The 16,859-nt window shown below is 44.8% G+C and overlaps 1 protein-coding gene across 2 annotated transcripts in view; it reads left to right on the plus strand.

Moving 5' to 3' along the window:
• Window positions 1-16,859, plus strand: part of RASSF5 (Ras association domain family member 5) — a 107,033-nt gene that overhangs the window by 25,743 nt on the left and 64,431 nt on the right. For both annotated transcript variants that reach the window (XM_069074728.1, XM_069074729.1), the window contains one exon: window positions 16,279-16,400. In XM_069074728.1, the coding sequence (XP_068930829.1) occupies window positions 16,279-16,400 (122 nt within the window). The remainder of the gene's footprint in view (window positions 1-16,278; window positions 16,401-16,859) is intronic.

Consider the following 16,859-nt stretch of genomic DNA (forward strand, 5'->3'; position numbering starts at 1 on the left):
GACCTAGCAATTCTACCCACTAGCTGCCCTATGGAAGAGTTATAGATTCAATCAAATCAGTCTGGGAAAGAGTACAAGCTTCAAGTCAGTCAGTCAATAAGCAACTATTAAGTATCTACTATATGCAGAGCTGTGTCAAGTCCTAGGGATACAAAAGCAAAAAAATCAGGTCCCGTTTTCAAGGAGCGCATAGTCTAACGGGGGAGACAACATGAAAATAACTAAGTACAGGCAAAATGTAGACAGAATAAATTGGAAGTAAGCATCAGAGGGAAAGCACTAGTATTAAGGGGAGTAAAGAAAGGCTTCTAATAGAAGGTAGAATTTTTAACTGGTACTCAAAGGGAGCCAGGAGGCAGAAATGAAGAGGGAGAGAGTTCCAGCATGGGAAGCATCCAGCAGGAATGGAAAGGAGGCCATAGTCACTGGATGGAGGAATTTGGGGTGAGGGGAATAGTCAGGTATAAAAAGATGAAAGGGATGAGGGGACCAAGGCTGTGATGGCCTTTGAATTGTCCTGTCCCATCTGGAGTGTTCTTGGTAATATTGCTGGTGTCTGGTATGGGTCCCCCTAGTATAGTGGAGGGAGGGGATGGGGACCCAAAGAAGAAGGAAAAGAGACGGATTGGAGACTCTCCTCAGTCATCATATGACTTGGATACCCGTGCAGTGTTCCAGGCTCCCCATCTCTCTACCTCTGCCCACCTCCTTCTCTGATCATATACTCCCTGGGTGATGCTTTTTACACTATGTCTTATATCCAAGCCATCATTGGTCACTATGCTGTAACCTTGTCACACCCATCACCTGTCTCTCCATTCTCCTCTGAGTCACTCAGCTAACAGGCCACACAGGAAAAACCAAGTGGATGAAGAGGTAACTAGGTCATGTGCATTTCTAAAAGTCTCTTTCCCAGAATCTCACAGTACTATGCACCAACGCTTTTTGGTATCACTGCTCATCTATTTTCCCATCTCCGAAGCTCATGGAGACATCTTGATCAGCCCCTTCATTTGCACAAAAGTCTATGTTTGCTTGTGGGGACTGACTCTGAGTCGTTGTCTCATCCCCTGTTTCTCTAAAGAAAAAACGGTTGGTAGGTATTGATTCTCATTCTTACCAGTTATTTTGAGCTCTGCCCTAGCCTGTTCTGACATGGGGTGGGAGTACCATTACCCCAACTGAGTGGAGGAGGCAAATTTTTTTTCCAGACCATAACTTCTCGAGTTCAGTTTCTGGACAAACTCCTATGGTCCAATTTGCCACATGACATAATTAACAAGCAAAGTTGGATTAGCCCACTGGGCCTAATTAGGAACTAAGTGAGCATGCTGCCAGTGTGAATAAATGTGTCATTTTGAAAGTTGCTGAGGTTAGGTGCAGAGCCCAGACCGAGGGCTCTACAGAAGCCTCTCGTGGCTCTGGTTCAAGGCCTGCCATTAAAGAGATCTTTGTGCAAGAGCTGCAGAAAGGACCTCAGACGTAATCTGTTTACTTTCCTTTTCTCTGCAAAAGGTGCTTGTCATCAACTTGGTGAGGAACGTCCAAAGATGACATCAGAGCAGGTGTGTGAGGCTAGCCAAAAGCAACCAGGCTCTCTCCTGGAAAGCTGGGTTTGAGTCTCTCTCCTATGCCGTCCTGTCCCTTACTGGCTTAGCACAGTGCTTGGCCCATAGTAGGTGCTTAATAAATATTGATTGATTGGTACACTGTGAGGGGAAGTGTGGGTGTGTTTATACAAGCCACAATTAACCAAGCACCTTTTTTACAACAAGGCTACTGTGGAAAGTACGATGATGCTACAGTCAGAGGACCTGGGTTCAAATCTAGTCCCTTTGGGCTTCAGTTTTTCTTTTTTTTTTTTTTTTGAGAGGGCAGTTGGGGTTAAGTGACTTTCTCAAGGTCACACAGCTAGTTAACTGTTAAGTGTCTGAGGCTACATTTGAACTCAGGTTCTTCTGACTCCAGGGCCGGTGCTCTATTCCCTGGGCCACCTAGCTGCCCCACCTCAGTTTTTCATCTGGGAAATGAGGGATTTAGACTAAATGACCCCTGAGTTCCTTTGAAGCTCCAAGTCTTTGAATGTAGGAGGAAGTAAGGCTATTTCATCTTCTTGTTTAGTTGTTCTTAGTTATGCCGACTCTCTGTGACCCCCCCCTTGGGGTTTTCTTGGCAGAGATAATGAAGTGGTTGCCATTTCCTTCTCCAGATCATTTGACAGATGAGGAAACTGAGGCCCAGTGAGGTCAAGTGACTAATGTTAGGAGCTTGTGTCTCCTGACTCCTGCCGTGACTGCCTGGTTTCATTCTGATTCCCTTTACACATTCACTCGCATACCCAAGGGTTAATTAACCAGGCATATTTAGCTGCTCTTATCTTTGGGGGCCATGCTCTCCAGACCTGTGAGACTGAACCAAAAATAGGCCACAGTTAATGGGGGGCCGGGCTGCCCTTTGCTCTCTCAGAGACTTGTGGTCATCATTTTCCCACTCCTCCTCCACATGCGCTTTCCCACTACTGGACTGGAGACCACCTCCTTTCTCCTTCCAACAGCTTCCTCCTCCTGTCATTTCCCAAGAATAGGAAGGGCATGGGGAGGGACCAGCACTGTGGAGACCTGTTGGACCCTGTTTCTCACACCAAGATGAAAGTGATAGATTCCTATAAGAAAAGGATTGGACCATTTAGAACAGGGCAAGGTGGTACTGAGGGAAGTGACTTGGATTTCTACAATTTTATTATTATATATTTTTAAAAAATCATTATATGCAGATGGAAGCATACTGTTTGCTCTCTTTTTCATTTGTTTTTTTATTCTGTTTCTTCTTTCTCGTGGTTCCTCACATTAGTTCTAATTCTTTTTTACCTCACAACTAATGTGAAAAAATGTTTACTAGGAATGTATAAGTAGAGTCTATATCAGACTGCATGCTGTCTTGGGGAGTGGGGGAAAATTTAAAACTCAAAATCTTATGGAAATGAATATTGAAAACTAAAAATTGATTATGAAAAATAAAAATAAAAAATCATTCTATCCAAGAGTCTGCAGTTAAATTGTATATATTCACCTTTCTCCTAACACCCTGTGGCAAACAGCTCTTGGACAGATTGCTTTGTCATTTGGAACCCTGACGAGGGGAGGAGGGGACAGTAGTGGGGAGAAGGTTATATAGAGACTATGTGTGCCCAGATCGCTGGCAGCCTTCAAGTCTTTCTATCATATATCTTTGGGTTTGGATACATCTGTATCGGCAATCTTCTTGCATTTGGGGAGTTCAGCCAGAAGATTCCAAAGAACTGGTCCACCCCACTGCCCATGTTCACTCTCTCTCCTTTCACTCTCTTCACTTGGAACCCAACCTAGGGCACTTGTTTTATTGAATTTCCTATTGACTCCTCCTTGGTGGAAAATTATTTCAGCTGGCATCATGTTGATAGCGGCATCTGTAGGGAAAGAGCTTTGATAACCTTTAGGTATTTTTTATATAAAGGCAGCTTCAATTAGTAGTCCAGAGATTCTAGATTCAAACTCAGCCCTGGCACTTAATACTCAGGGACCGGGAGAAGTTACTGAATCTCTAAGCCTCAGTCTCTTCCTCTGTAAAATGAAAAAAAAAATAGTGCCAACCTCATAGGGTTATTGTAAGGCTCATATGAGATAATCTACATAGAGTGTTTTGCAAATTTTAACATAATACATAAATACCAATTAGTATTATCATAAAAATATGAGTAATAGTTAATGGAATCACAGAACCACAGAATTTGAGAGTTGGAAGCAGTGGCAGTTGCTAGTAAATGTTTAACAATTGGCTTACTGGGAAAAAATGTAAGCAATACACTTTTAAGTTTAATCAGCATTAACATTTTCTCCATTACTTTTTTTAAGTTCCTATTTACAGTATTTACTGATTTCTGAGGTACAAATGTTCACACTGAAAATTTAACAATCAGATCTGACAGCCCATTACAGCTGGTTCCAGCACACCTCTGGTTGGAAGAGAGCTCAGTGGTCATCTAATCCAAACTATACATGAAAGCAATCCCCACTATAGCAGTCCTGAAAAGTGGTCATCTAGACCTCAAAGCTGCCCACTCCACTTTTGGACAGTTCTAATGGGGGCAGCAAGATGGTACAGTAGACAGAGTGACGGACCTGGAGTCTGGAAGACCTGAGTTCAAGTCTGGCCTTAGACACTTACTAGCTGTGTGACCCTGAACAAGTCACTTAAGCCTGTCTGCCTCAGTTTCCTCATCTGTAAAATGAGCTGGAGAAGGGAATGGCAAGCCACTCCAGTGTTTTTGCCAAGAAAAACCCAAACAGGGTCAGGAAGAGTCAGACAGGACTGAAACAACTCAACGACAACGTTTAGGAAGTTTTTCCTAATTTTGAGCCTACCTATGCTCCTGATTTTTGCCCTCTGGGGCCAAAGAGAACAAGACCAATCTCTCTTCCACAGGACAGGCCTTCAGGTGCTTGAATACAGCTATCCTGTCCCCACTGAGTATCCTCTTCTCCAGGCTAAACATTTCTACTTCCTTCAACTGATTTTCATGACATAAGATTCAAAGCCTTTGATGTGCTGCTTAGGTTCAACCTTAGGGACACTTACCTGCTTCACAAATCTTTGTCAACTCCCCCCCCCCCCCCCCCCCCCCAGTTATTCTCTCCAGATCAGCAGCATCAGCAACAACCCTTTATTCAGTCAGCATCTCTATGGACCAGCATCCAGACTAAGTATTTGGGATACAAAACAAGAGACTTTACATCTTTTAAAGTGTGCAGATACACGATAGATGCTAGGGAGACTCGTGGGTAAGACAGTCCCTCTACTCTGTGGACTTGACAAAGTTGGGGAGATACGTACAAACAAGACCCCATCTAGCCCTTCACATTGTCCTTTAAGCAAGTGAATGGTGTGTATAACAGGAGGTGCTAGAGAAGGAACAAGATGGACTTGATTACCCCAGGCAGCAGCCCTCATATCCTCCTACAGGATCATTAGTCTACAACCGTCTTTTAGAGGAGGTCCCCTGGAGATGATCTAGGAGATGATGGAGGTCCCCTAGAGATGGTATAGGTGATGATGGAGGTCCCCTAGAGGTGATATAGGAGGAATGGGACTTGGTTTGGGTCGAGAATAATGCTCTACTGGAAGACATCCCTTCAGGGATTAATGCCCTCAAATGAGGTAGAGCAGACCTTCCTCCCCACCCCCACCTCCAGTGAAAAAGCAGTCCCAAGGACAAGGACAATTTTTCTCCCTCTGGACAGACAACAGCTAAGTCTCTAATTTCCTGAAACACCTGTCTGAACTTGCTATGCACCAGAGTTGCTCCTCCTTCTCAATTAGTCTCCTGCCCTTGACTCTTTTGTCATGTATTTTTAGCCCTGAGAGCTGTGGCCAGGTTAGGAATGAATGATTCAAATGACCTACATGCTCTCAAAGACGTACCCACCTACTTAGGAGCCTGAGGCTGTGCCAGTCAACTTCCTGGGGTTGTCTAAGTCCCTGGTTGGGGTTTAGCACCTCTGCTCCATGGGCCCTAGTGTGCCACAGGGCACCATGCCAGGTGCTAGAGATAAAGGGATATAACAAGACCTGGAGGTGACGACTCAATTCGAATGGCTACTAGGTTTCAGGGATATGACTGCTCTTTGGTCTTCCATGGTCAAGGGGCATAGGGTCCATCAGGGCTTTATAATATTGTCTCTGGCTCATAGGGTTATAGTGTTTCAAAGCTGGAAGGAGCCTTAAGAGATCATCTACTTCAGTTCCCTCATTTTACAGAGAAAGAAACTGAGATCAGTGAGATTATATGACCCCCCCAGGAGGCACACAGATCAGAAATGTCAGAGCTGAGATCTGAAATCCAGGTCTGTTAACTCCAAATCAAATCAAGTACCTTCTTCACATTATCAATATGCTTTTAAGGATCTGAGCAAAGCAGGTAATGAGAAAACCTGAATATAAGCTCCCTTACAGCTGGTATTGTTTTATTTGGGGCCGTTGTATTTTTATTTTTTGTTGTGTTATCTCTGGTGCCTGGGACCAAACAGTCTGAGAAACCATAGAATCTAAGAGTGAGAGTGGCCCTCAGAAGCCCTTTAATCCAGCCCATAAACAAGAATCCTTTCTGGAACATCTCAGACAAATGGCTATCTGTCTATTGCTTGAAGACTTCACCTTTCCTTTCCCCACAGCGAGTGAAGAAAACTTGCAATGTCAATATAAACATATTGTGTCAACCATATGCAAAGACAATTAAAGAAATAATCCTTGCTCTCAAGTAGTTTCCATTCTAGGGGCAGAGAAGGGGATGGATAATACCAGTATCTACAGTTCAGCTCCATCCCTTACCCTCTGCTATAACACTTGACATTGCTGGAGGTGGAGGTGGGCAAGGGAGGAGTATCTTCCGGCTTCCAGAGTGAGCTCTCAGAGGTCCCTCCCTGTTCTGTCTTTCAGTAGGGTTAAACAGAGAAAGAACCCCACTTAACATGCCTCAGTAATGTTTCTGCTCAGTGTCTGTGATTTGGAAGATTCTTGTGACTTCGAGTCTGGCCAAGCCCTTCCCTTTACCTGGGAAATGAAAACTTGCTTTAACTCTGAGCATGTTGGGGCTCATCCTCTCCTGAAGTTTGCCAGGGATGAATCAGCCTGCCTGCCCGCCCGCTTTCCAGCCTTTGGGAAGGGGCTTCAGTCTAGATTCCAAGAAGTAAGCCTAGATACTTAAAACTTTTCCATCTTGGAGGGCCAGACAAAAGCACGGATCTTCTTATCTTTTTCTGGTTCTAATAGACTCTCTCCCATCCTGCTTTAAAGTGCCTTCCAGGTGTCAGACATTGTGCTAGGTGATTTCACTGGGGAAACCAGAGTTGAGTGTGGTTCTCTTAGGTCTGATTTTCTTGTCTCAGTCTCTTTGAAGTTTCTTATCTAGGATGAATGTTAGGCCTGGAGGTTCCAGCTTCTTTCTAGAGTCCAGAAAAGATGCAAATGACCTAAAACCAGGAACCCTTCTTGCTTTTGCTGTGGGGTCTGACCAGTAGTTTAGCAAGGACTTCTAGAAGTGTGTCCAAGGTCATGGGGTCACAGATTTAGGGCTTTAAAGGGACCCTGATCTTCCTCAAGTTCACTTTTTACCCATTTTACCAATGAGGAAACTGAGACTGAGAGGTGACTTGCCCAAGGTCACACAGTAAGTGTCTGGAACAGGATTTGGACTCAGATATTCCTGACTCCAAGTTCAGCACTCTCTTTCTTTGTTACTGGCCATGTAATTTTTTGGCATTTATTTCATTATACATTTTTTTTCCAATTAACAAGTATTTATTTTCTCTACATACCTCCATTGGAAAAAAGAAAAACAAGCCCCTCATCACAAATACACGTGGTCAGTCTTATAAATTAACAGTAACAAGGTGATGCAGTGAATAGAGTGCTGGGCCTGGAGTCAGGCCTGAGTTCAAATCCAGCCTCAGACACTTACTAATTGTGTGACCCTGGGCAAGTCACTTAACCTGGCTTGCCTCAGTTTTCTCATCTGTAAAATGAGTTGGAGAAGGAAATGGCACACTACTCTAGTATCACTGCCAAGAAAACCCCAAATGGGGTCAGGAGGAGTCAGACAGGACTGAAATGACTGAACCACTATAACAAATAATACAAAGACATAGATAAATATTTACACAATCTATTATCTAAGAAAAATACATAGCTAGTCATAGTTCAGCTGCCCTGATGTGAGCCCTCTGCCCTGGTGGTCCCTCTCCAGTTTAACGAAGGCTGGGGTGAGAGGAGAATGGGTTCAGGTGGGAGGGGCTCACATGGGGAGGGATGCACAGGATGCACTTTAGGTGGAGAGAGGTTTTAGCCCGGGGTTGTGGGGAGACAGTAGGAGCCAGGAATTCTGCTGCATCGTGGGGAACCAGCTCTACCACATATGACTGTGTTCTTGGAATAGGGCCCTGGCTTTGCTGCTTGTCTTACATAGCTGCCAGGCTCCCATTTTTAACAACTGCCAGATTTCTGATGTAAACAGCTGCCCTCCTTCACCCCCAGAGGTGGTTACACCTCAGTGCCTTTCCGTGAGGGAGGGAGGTCGAGTATACCTCAAACCCGGTCTCCATGCTGGTTGCTTTCTTCTCTTAATCATTGTTCAAGATGATGAGCTTGGGGGGGTGGGATACTGGAGTTTCTTACAGAGCCCTCCTATGGGCGAAAGCAAGGGTGAGGATAGGGGTAGGGAAAGGAACAAACATTTATTAAGAACCTATTATATTCCCGTCATTGTGCTAGGTGTTTTATAAATATTATCTCATTTGAACCTCACAATAACCCTGTGGGGGAGGTGTTATTAAGAGACCTAGCTTACAGCTGTGAAAACTGAAGCAAATACAGCTTAGGTGACTTGCCCAGGGTCATATGGCTAGAAAGTGTCTGAGGCAGGATTCAAATTCAGGTCTTCCTGATCCTAACACCTGTGATTTACCCATCTGGAATTTGCCTAACACCTGTGATTTGCCATCTGGAAGCGTCTATGCTCAGGCATGTAGAGACCTTACTATCAAACCTTCTTACTCTCAAATCTCTAGCTGCCTCTGTCTGATTCCCCAACCACAGTGGAACTCGGTGTTGCTGAAGATTTTCCTGGGTCTGATAGCTTTTCTTTAAAGAGGGGGTTTGGGCCACTGGAAGCCAGGAAGAAAGGGACTTCCAGTTTTTTCCTCAGTCGAGTCTCTCCAGATTTGATGCCCACAGGAGGTGTGAGTACCCATGCCATGCATGGTGTACAAAGAAAGATCTAGACTCCTTGTTGTCTAAGGACATGGATACCTAGCAGTGTGCTATGGCCTGGCATACAGGCTCAAATTAATACTCTCCCTCTACCAGAGAGGGGTGTACCAGGGATACCAGGGATAAGAACTACCCACTACACTCCCTATAAACTGCTAAGAGAGAAAAAAAATGAACTTGGAAGCAGTTCTCCTACAAAGGAGCCCTGAATTTGGAGTCAGAGGACCTGGGTTCAAATCCTGACTCTACTTCTTATTTATTACTTGTATGACTTTGGACAGAGCCCTTACTATTTGTCTCTGGGCCTCAGTTCCCTCATCTACAAATCGAGGGAGTTGAAACAGATGACCATCACTAAGGTCTGTTCCCCTCTCTAGAACTATCCTACACCCTGCCCCCCAGCCAAAGTGTTTCCATCAAATTGGGCGTAGAATTGGGAGGCCTAGGTTTGGGTTTTGGCTCTGCCACAGACCCATGGTGAGCTTCCCCAAGCCTCGGTTTCCGCATCTGCAAACTGAAGACAGTCCTGCATTCCCCAACTCACAGTGTGGCTGGGAGGGATGTCCCTTGTAAACCAGAGCTGTCCAGGACTGTAAGATGTGGTTATTGACAATAATAGCACGCTGCTGCTCTTTGGCTTCATTTCCCAGTCTTCTTGAAACCTGGGGCTTTACCTTCCAGGGTGGGAAGGAATTGGAGGGCTCCTTATTAGCCTGGTACCTTGGGTTCAGAAAATAAATGGCTTTGGTTATGCAGCCCTGCATCAGCCAAGCTGAGAAGCCTCCATTTCCACAGGCAGATTCTAGGGGCTGTATTTAGAAGCTGGGGTTCTGTACTCCTTAACTTGAGAATTCCTCCCCATCGATGTTATTGGGGACTCCATTTCAGGACACAGGGATGTGAGAAGTATGAGTCACTGAACCCTGAACCCTTCAGGGCCTAGCTCAGGTCCTCTCTCCTGAAGGAGGCCTCCTCAGCCCACAGTGTACCCCGTTTCTGGGTCTCTGTCTCTGTTTCTCTCTTCTTCTCCCTCTTTCTTCTTCTCCTTCCTCTCACCCCAATTCCAGTAGCACTATTGTCTTTGTCACTCATCTGACACTTAACCTATGTGACTTCATGTGGGGAGAGAAGTCACTGAGGGGCAAAGTCATTTTGGGAAGCCTTGGTCCCTTCTAACGGGCATTGCTCTATAGCAGAGCAGACTTGTTATGCCCTTAGATGTCCTTTAGGCCCTAAAACCACTGGGTGTGCCCCTTACGGGGGCATTTGGGGAAGGGCCAGGGGAGTTGTGATTTCATCTCTGCTATACCCAAAGCCCTTGCCTTGGTGTTTCCAGAAGCAGAGGATGCCACACTGTGCCTTGGTGGTTTAGCTACAACCTGTGATTATGGAGTCTGACACAGGATGTTGCTGAAGTACAGTCTTGGTTTTTTCCAACTCTTGGTTTCCCCTTCATTCCTCCCATCCCCCAGCCCTGTTCAGCTCAGCATCAGGTTGGAACCTGAGGCATCTGTCAAGCATCTATTAAATACCTACTATGTGCCTAACACTAGATAGGTGTGATGCCCTCAGTTTCCTTGTCTGTAAAATGGGCTAGATGTCCTCTGAGGTGCCTTCCTCTACTCGAGTGACTATCCTATGATGCTACGCATTGGGAAGGGCACTGGATTTGGAGGCAGGGGACCCGGGTTCAAATCCTGGTGCTGCCAATTGCCGCCTGGACAGCTTAGGCAGCCCACTTCTCTCTGGGTTTCTTCACTTGTAAAATTAGACTAGATAAATTCTTTTCCAATTCTAAATCTGCAATCCTATGAAATGCCACCTCCTCCAGAAGGCACGCCCTGCGTATCCCACAGCACCTGGACTTCCCTCATTAACACTTTCATTGTGCCTTTTTTGATGCGTTTCTCTTCTAGTTGTGACTTAAGCAGTGTCATATCCAACGCCTGGACTACAAGTTCTGGGAGGACAGAGTCCTAGAGTGATTAAAACTGTTATCTTCCCCCAACTTCTAGCATGATACCCTGTATATAGCAGACACTAAATAAATATTTACAGTTATCCCTTCCACATTGAGACTTTGCCTATTGAAGTTTTGGCATGTCACAAATCAGTGTAAGAAATTAAACCAGAGGGGCAGCTAGGTGGTGCGGTGAATAGAGCACTGTCTCTGGAGTCAGGAGGACCTGAGTTCAAATGCGGCCTCAGACACTTAACACTTACTGACTGTGTGACTTTGGGCAAGTCACTTAACCCCAATTTCCCTGCCTTCCCACCTCCAAAAAACAAAAACAAAATTAAACCAGAATTTTGGGGGAGTTTTGCAGAAGCTGCAGACAACACTAGGCCAGCAGATGACAAAGAAAAAGTTTAGAAACTCAGAAATGCATAAAATATATGTATAATATTGTATAATATCAACATATTTTATCGATTAGTACCATGATAATTCAGACTTCTTCTCTGATACAAAGGGAGGGCCAAAATTTTTATTCAGATTTTCCGGATTGAGGGGGCACAGCACTACTAACCCCTATAATGTGGAAGGGATAATTGTACATAGAATTGAGGATACTACTTCCAGGCCTCAAGTCAGGAAGACTTGAGTTCAAATCTGGAACCAGACAATTAGTAGCTGTGTAACCCTGGGCAAGTCACTTAACCCTGTTTACTTCAGTTTCCTCATCTGTAAAATGAGCTAGAGAAAGAAATGGCAAACCCCTCTAGTATCTCTGCCAAGAAAACCCCAAATGGGCTCACGAAAAGCTTGAAATGACTGAAATGAGTGAACAACCACCACCACCCCTCTCTCTTAGCAGTAAGAGTTGTTTACTCAAGGATGGAGGAGCTCCTTCTCTCCCAAAGGTTTCCCCAGTCACCAGGGTAGGCGGCGGTGCTTGGGAGCTTTAGAGTGGGGACAGATGCCAGCTCTCCTTCTCTTCCCCTGACCCTGCTCTTGGCAGCCCCTGGGCATTCCTCACCTCTCCCAGCCCTGCCAGGTGCCAGCATAGGTCTGTGATGGGGGTAGGACCCAGGGGAACAATGACCCGCTTTGTGGCTCTGGCCTCTGGGCTTTGATAACAAAGCCTCAGCTTGTTCTGAGCACTAACTGGGAGGCCTGGGGAAGACTTGGCCTCTGTATCTCCACCCTATTTAGGTTCAAAATACTCAGTTTGGCCAAAAAAGGCTAAACTCTCTGCTTCCTCCTTCCTTAAAACACACACCACCACCCCACGTGCTCTTTGTTTTTACAATGGAAAGAAAATATTCCCCATCAGGTTCCTACTCTTCCCTTGCTGAGCCCAAGTTGCCTGTAGGCCAGGTGGTATTGGCTGGTTCTGCAGCGCCAGCAAACTGTGAGAACTCGCCTTGAGTACTAGCATTGATGGATTTGTATTGATTTCTCTCTCCTATTTCAGGCTCCATCCACCCTCTCTAACCGCTCCCTTTCCCTTCCCTGTTCTTTGCCTCCTGACCTCTTTCCTCTGCTGTCCTTTCTTTTCTTCTTACCATCTGCTAAGGATGTTCCAGAAGGTTATCTATCCAGAGTAGAACCCTCTGGGAGAACTGTAAGATATTGTCATAGCAGGGCAGTTAAGTGGTTCAGTGGGTAGAGCACCAGACCTGGAGTTGGAAAGACTCATCTTCCTGAGTTCAAATCCAGCCTCAGATACTCAGTAGCTGTGTGACCCTGGGCAAGTCACTTAACCCCGTTTGCCTCAGTTTCCTCATCTGTAAAATGAGTAGGAGAAGGAAAGGGCAATCTATTCTAGTGTCTGCCAAGAAAACCCCAAAATAGAGTAAGGAAGAGTCAGACAGGACTGAACAGGAACATCGTTCTAGACTTCGGTCCTCACTGTGTGACTTGAGGGCTCAGCTTTGTCATGTGGAAGATGAAAAAGTTGGAGTAGAGGATCACTAGCCCCCTTCTAGAGTCCTTTGGCTCTCCTTCACACCCTGCCCCTTGTCATTCTGCATGGGATAGAAGAGTGAAGCCTCATTTTTAAGGCAGTACCTTTCTCTTCTTGAGGGACTTGGCATATAGTACATTAAGCCCTGACCTTGGAACTAGGAAGACATAGATCCAGGTCTCCCTTCTGACAAATAATGGCGCTGTGACTCTGGACAAATCACTTGACCTCTCAGTGCCCCAGGCAAATCTCTAAGACTATAAATTACATGGAAGTGTTGACCTGAATTGGTGGAGGGAGTTTTCTCACCCAGGATTTCCCTATCTCAGATCCAATCCCTATCCCCATCCCTTATTTACCTCTTAAAGAAACAATCTGATTTGTAGGGGCCTCCTGCAGACTTTCTTCCAACTGGTGACTCCCCCCATTTGACAAAGAAGGCGGGGTGTGGCTAAGAGAAGGACGGTGACCTGAGCTAATATATAGCTGGGGCCTACCCAGATCACTACCTTATTTATCTCTCTGCTCCCTGAGCTTTATCAGTGAGCTGGACTCAGAATCAGCTGACTGACCAGACTCGAAGAGCAGACATTAATGGTTCAATGTCAACTTGGGAAGAGGTCTCCAGTGCACTGTACCAGGGATTGTTGCTGTATTGTTTAACCTTTTTATCACTACCTTGGATAAAAGCACACCCTGAGGTCCAACCAAACCAGCTTTCTGCCTGCTTCTCCTATGCAGCATCCCATCTCTGCTTCCGTGATTTTGCATTGGCTGTCCCCGTGCTGAGAATACCCTCCTTCCTTACCTCATAAATTCCCTCCCTTTCTACCAGACTCTGATCAAGCCCCATGTACCCTTCAGCATCTTTCCTGATGGCCACACCTGCTAGAATCTTCTTTCCCTAATTACCTTCTAGTTATTACTTTTATTTATTCTCTCTATATTTCTAAGTGTGTATGTTGTCTCTTCCTTGTCAGTTCCTTGAGAGCATTTTGGTATTGGTGTCCCCATTTCTCAGAACACTGTCTGGCACACAGTAGGAACTTAATGGATGTTTATTGACATGCATTGTTGGAGGAGACAGCTAACACAGATAACAGAATCCAAAATAACAGGTTAGACTGTTGGGCTGAATCTAATGATATGAAATTTAATAGAGATAAATGTAAATTTTTACATTTGACTTAAAAAAACCCAACTGCAGAAGAACAGCATGGAGAAGGCATTGGCTAGACGGTGGTTTGTCTGAAAAAGATTGGGGGGTGGTAGTGGTTATTGAATTACAAGCTCGGCATGAGCTAAAAATTTAATGACACATAAGAAGAACTAATGTGATCTTGGGACAGCTAGATGGCATGGTTAATTTAGAATACTGGGCTTGGAATCCGGAAGACTCATCCTCATGAGATCAAATCCAGCTTCAGACACTTCCTAGCTGTGTGACCCTGGGTAAGTCACTTAACCCTGTTTGCCTCAGTTTCCTCGCCTGTAAAATGAGCTGGAGAAGGAAATGGCAAACCACTCCAGTGTCTGTGCCAAGAAAGCCCTACATGGGTCATGGACAGTTAGTTATGAGTGAACAGCAACAGTAAATGTGATCTTAGTTTCTAACAATAAGGTGACTGACAGTCCTTCTATACTCACCCTATCAGATCACTTTTGGAGCAGTGTCCTGTTTTCTGGGCCCTCAGTGGCAGAAAGGACATTGTAAGCTGGAGAATCTCTTGAGGAAAGGAACCAGGTAAAGGGCCTCACTTCATCTCATGTTGAGAATCAATTGCAAGAAATTGTGGATTCTTTTTAAACCTGGAGAAGAGAATATTTGGTGTTGACTGCGCTGGAGGATAATAATCTGTCCTCAGTCATTTGGAGAGGTATCACATGGAAGAGAGATTAGATTTGCTTTAACTTGGCCACAAGGGGAAGAACCAAGAGGGTGGAAGGTGCAAAGAGACAAATTTAGATTAGATATAAGGGAAAAATTCCTGACAATTAGATCTGTCCAAAAGTTGAATGGACAGCCTCTGGAGGCAGTGAATTTCCCCTCCCTGAAGGTTTTAAAGAAAAATCTGGCTAACTACTTGTTAGGGAAAGAGGATTATTGGCTAGATCAAGCAATGAATCAGTTAATGTATCTATTAAGTACCTGCTATATACGGGCAATGTACTAGGTTCCAGGGACTACCAAGACCAAGGTAAAAACAAATCCCTGTCCTCAAGGAGCTTACATTCATATTGGAAGAGACAACATACTCATAAATTAGAGTATGCAGAATATCTTCAAATTAAATACAAGGTAGCGGGAGTGAGAGTTAGAAGACTGAGGAAAGCCTGGTGACCAAGGCAGTGCTTAGTGCGAGTCCTGAAGGAAACAAGGTGTTCTAAGCAGCAGAGGTGAGGACGACTTCGGAGGTCCCTTCCACTTGTGAAATACTGGGATTTGGGGATCGTATCCTGTAGCCTGGCTTGATTTAACCCATTCTATAATTACTATAAAACAATTTATTTATTAAAAAGCATTTAGTAAACATACAATGTACAGGCCAGGTGCAGGTTAATCCTGACCTCTGTCCCACAACATCATAATAATGCTTTTGGTTTATAGGAGTACTTTTCATTTTTTCAGAGTACTTTTATATCTATGAAATTTTTCCTAATATATCCCTGTGAGATAGTCGGGGCTGATGGTCTCTCCCTTGTACAGATGAAGAGCCTGAGGTCCAGATAGACACCTTATCCAAATAAGACTCCTCAGAGCCTGGGGTTGACCTAAGAGCTAGAAGAACATGGGAATTAATTTGTTCCTACTGCCTCGCTTTTTGGTGAGCAAACAGACCCAGAGAAGAAGTGACTTTTTCAGGATCCTTTACAGCAGAAGGCAAAGCCCTTAACCACATTGTCCTTCCGTCCTAAACTTTTTCTTCCTCTTATTCGAGTAAGTGATAATGAAGGTAGATTTGATTCTCTGCTCTTTGTCCTCCTCTTCTTATCTGCGTCTTTTCTCCAGGGTTGTATCTACATTATCATCATCATCATATCATCATCTGTATAGTGTTTTAAGGTTTGCAAAGTGCTTTATAAATATTATCTCATTTGGGCAGCTAGGTGGCACAGTAAATAGAGCACCAGCCCTGGAGTCAGGAAGATCTGAATTCAAATTCGGCCTAAGAAACAACACCAAAAAAACTAGCCATGTGACCTTGGGCAAGGCACTTAACCCCAATTGCCCTCCGCTCCCCCCTCCAAAACAAAAAGGCAAAAAAAATTATCTCATTGGATCCTTACAACTACTTTGGGGTGTAGGTGCTTTTATTATCCCTGTTTCACATATAAGGAAACTGAGGCAGACAGTGGCTAAGTGACTTGCCCAGGGTTATACTAAGTAAGTGTTTGAGGTCAGATTTGAACTTAGGTCTTCTTGACTCAGTTCTATCCACTGCATCACCTAGATGCCCTACATGTGTGTATATGGAACCAAATATGACCTCCTCAATTACTTCTATGGACAGAAATGTAGAAGAAGCATTGTCTGGTCTCTAATTCCTTTTTGGTTCTTTTCTTCCAGATTGCAAGTACACCTGCCACCAGGAATGCCGAAGCCTGATCCAACTGGACTGCAGTCATCAGCAAGGGCGATCCCGGGACAGAACGTCACCAGAAACTACCCTCGCCCCAAGCTTCAGCCAGGTAGGCACTAGAGATCCCACATGGGCGCTGGGTTTCAGCTCCAGGTATGGCGCCAATTCTGTCTTTTAGATGTTCTAGAAATCAACTGTTGGCTTCAAGGTTCTTCTGTTCAGCATCTCTGGTCACTGGGTTCACCCTTTCCACAATGGCAACATGGGGTTTTGTATTGTCTCTGATTTGGGATGTCTGCAGATCTCAAGGGGATGGACAGTGTCTTTAGTAATATGAGAGAGAGACAGAGACAAAGACAGAGACAGAGACAGTGAGAGAGAGACAGAGACAGTGAGAGAGACAGAGACAGAGACAGAGAGGAGAGAAACAGAAAGAAGAGGAGAGAGGGGAAGAGAGAAACAGAGACAGAGATAGGGAGACAGAGAGACAGAGAGAGAGAGTATGATTGCCATGTGATGCTTCATGGAAGACTCTTCAAAGACAAGCCTTTTTTTCAGTTCACTTGTA

This window comes from Petaurus breviceps, unplaced genomic scaffold, assembly GCF_028583685.1.
Source record: "Petaurus breviceps papuanus isolate PSGF00001 unplaced genomic scaffold, PetGlider_PUasm1.0 90895, whole genome shotgun sequence".
Taxonomy (NCBI): domain Eukaryota; kingdom Metazoa; phylum Chordata; class Mammalia; order Diprotodontia; family Petauridae; genus Petaurus; species Petaurus breviceps.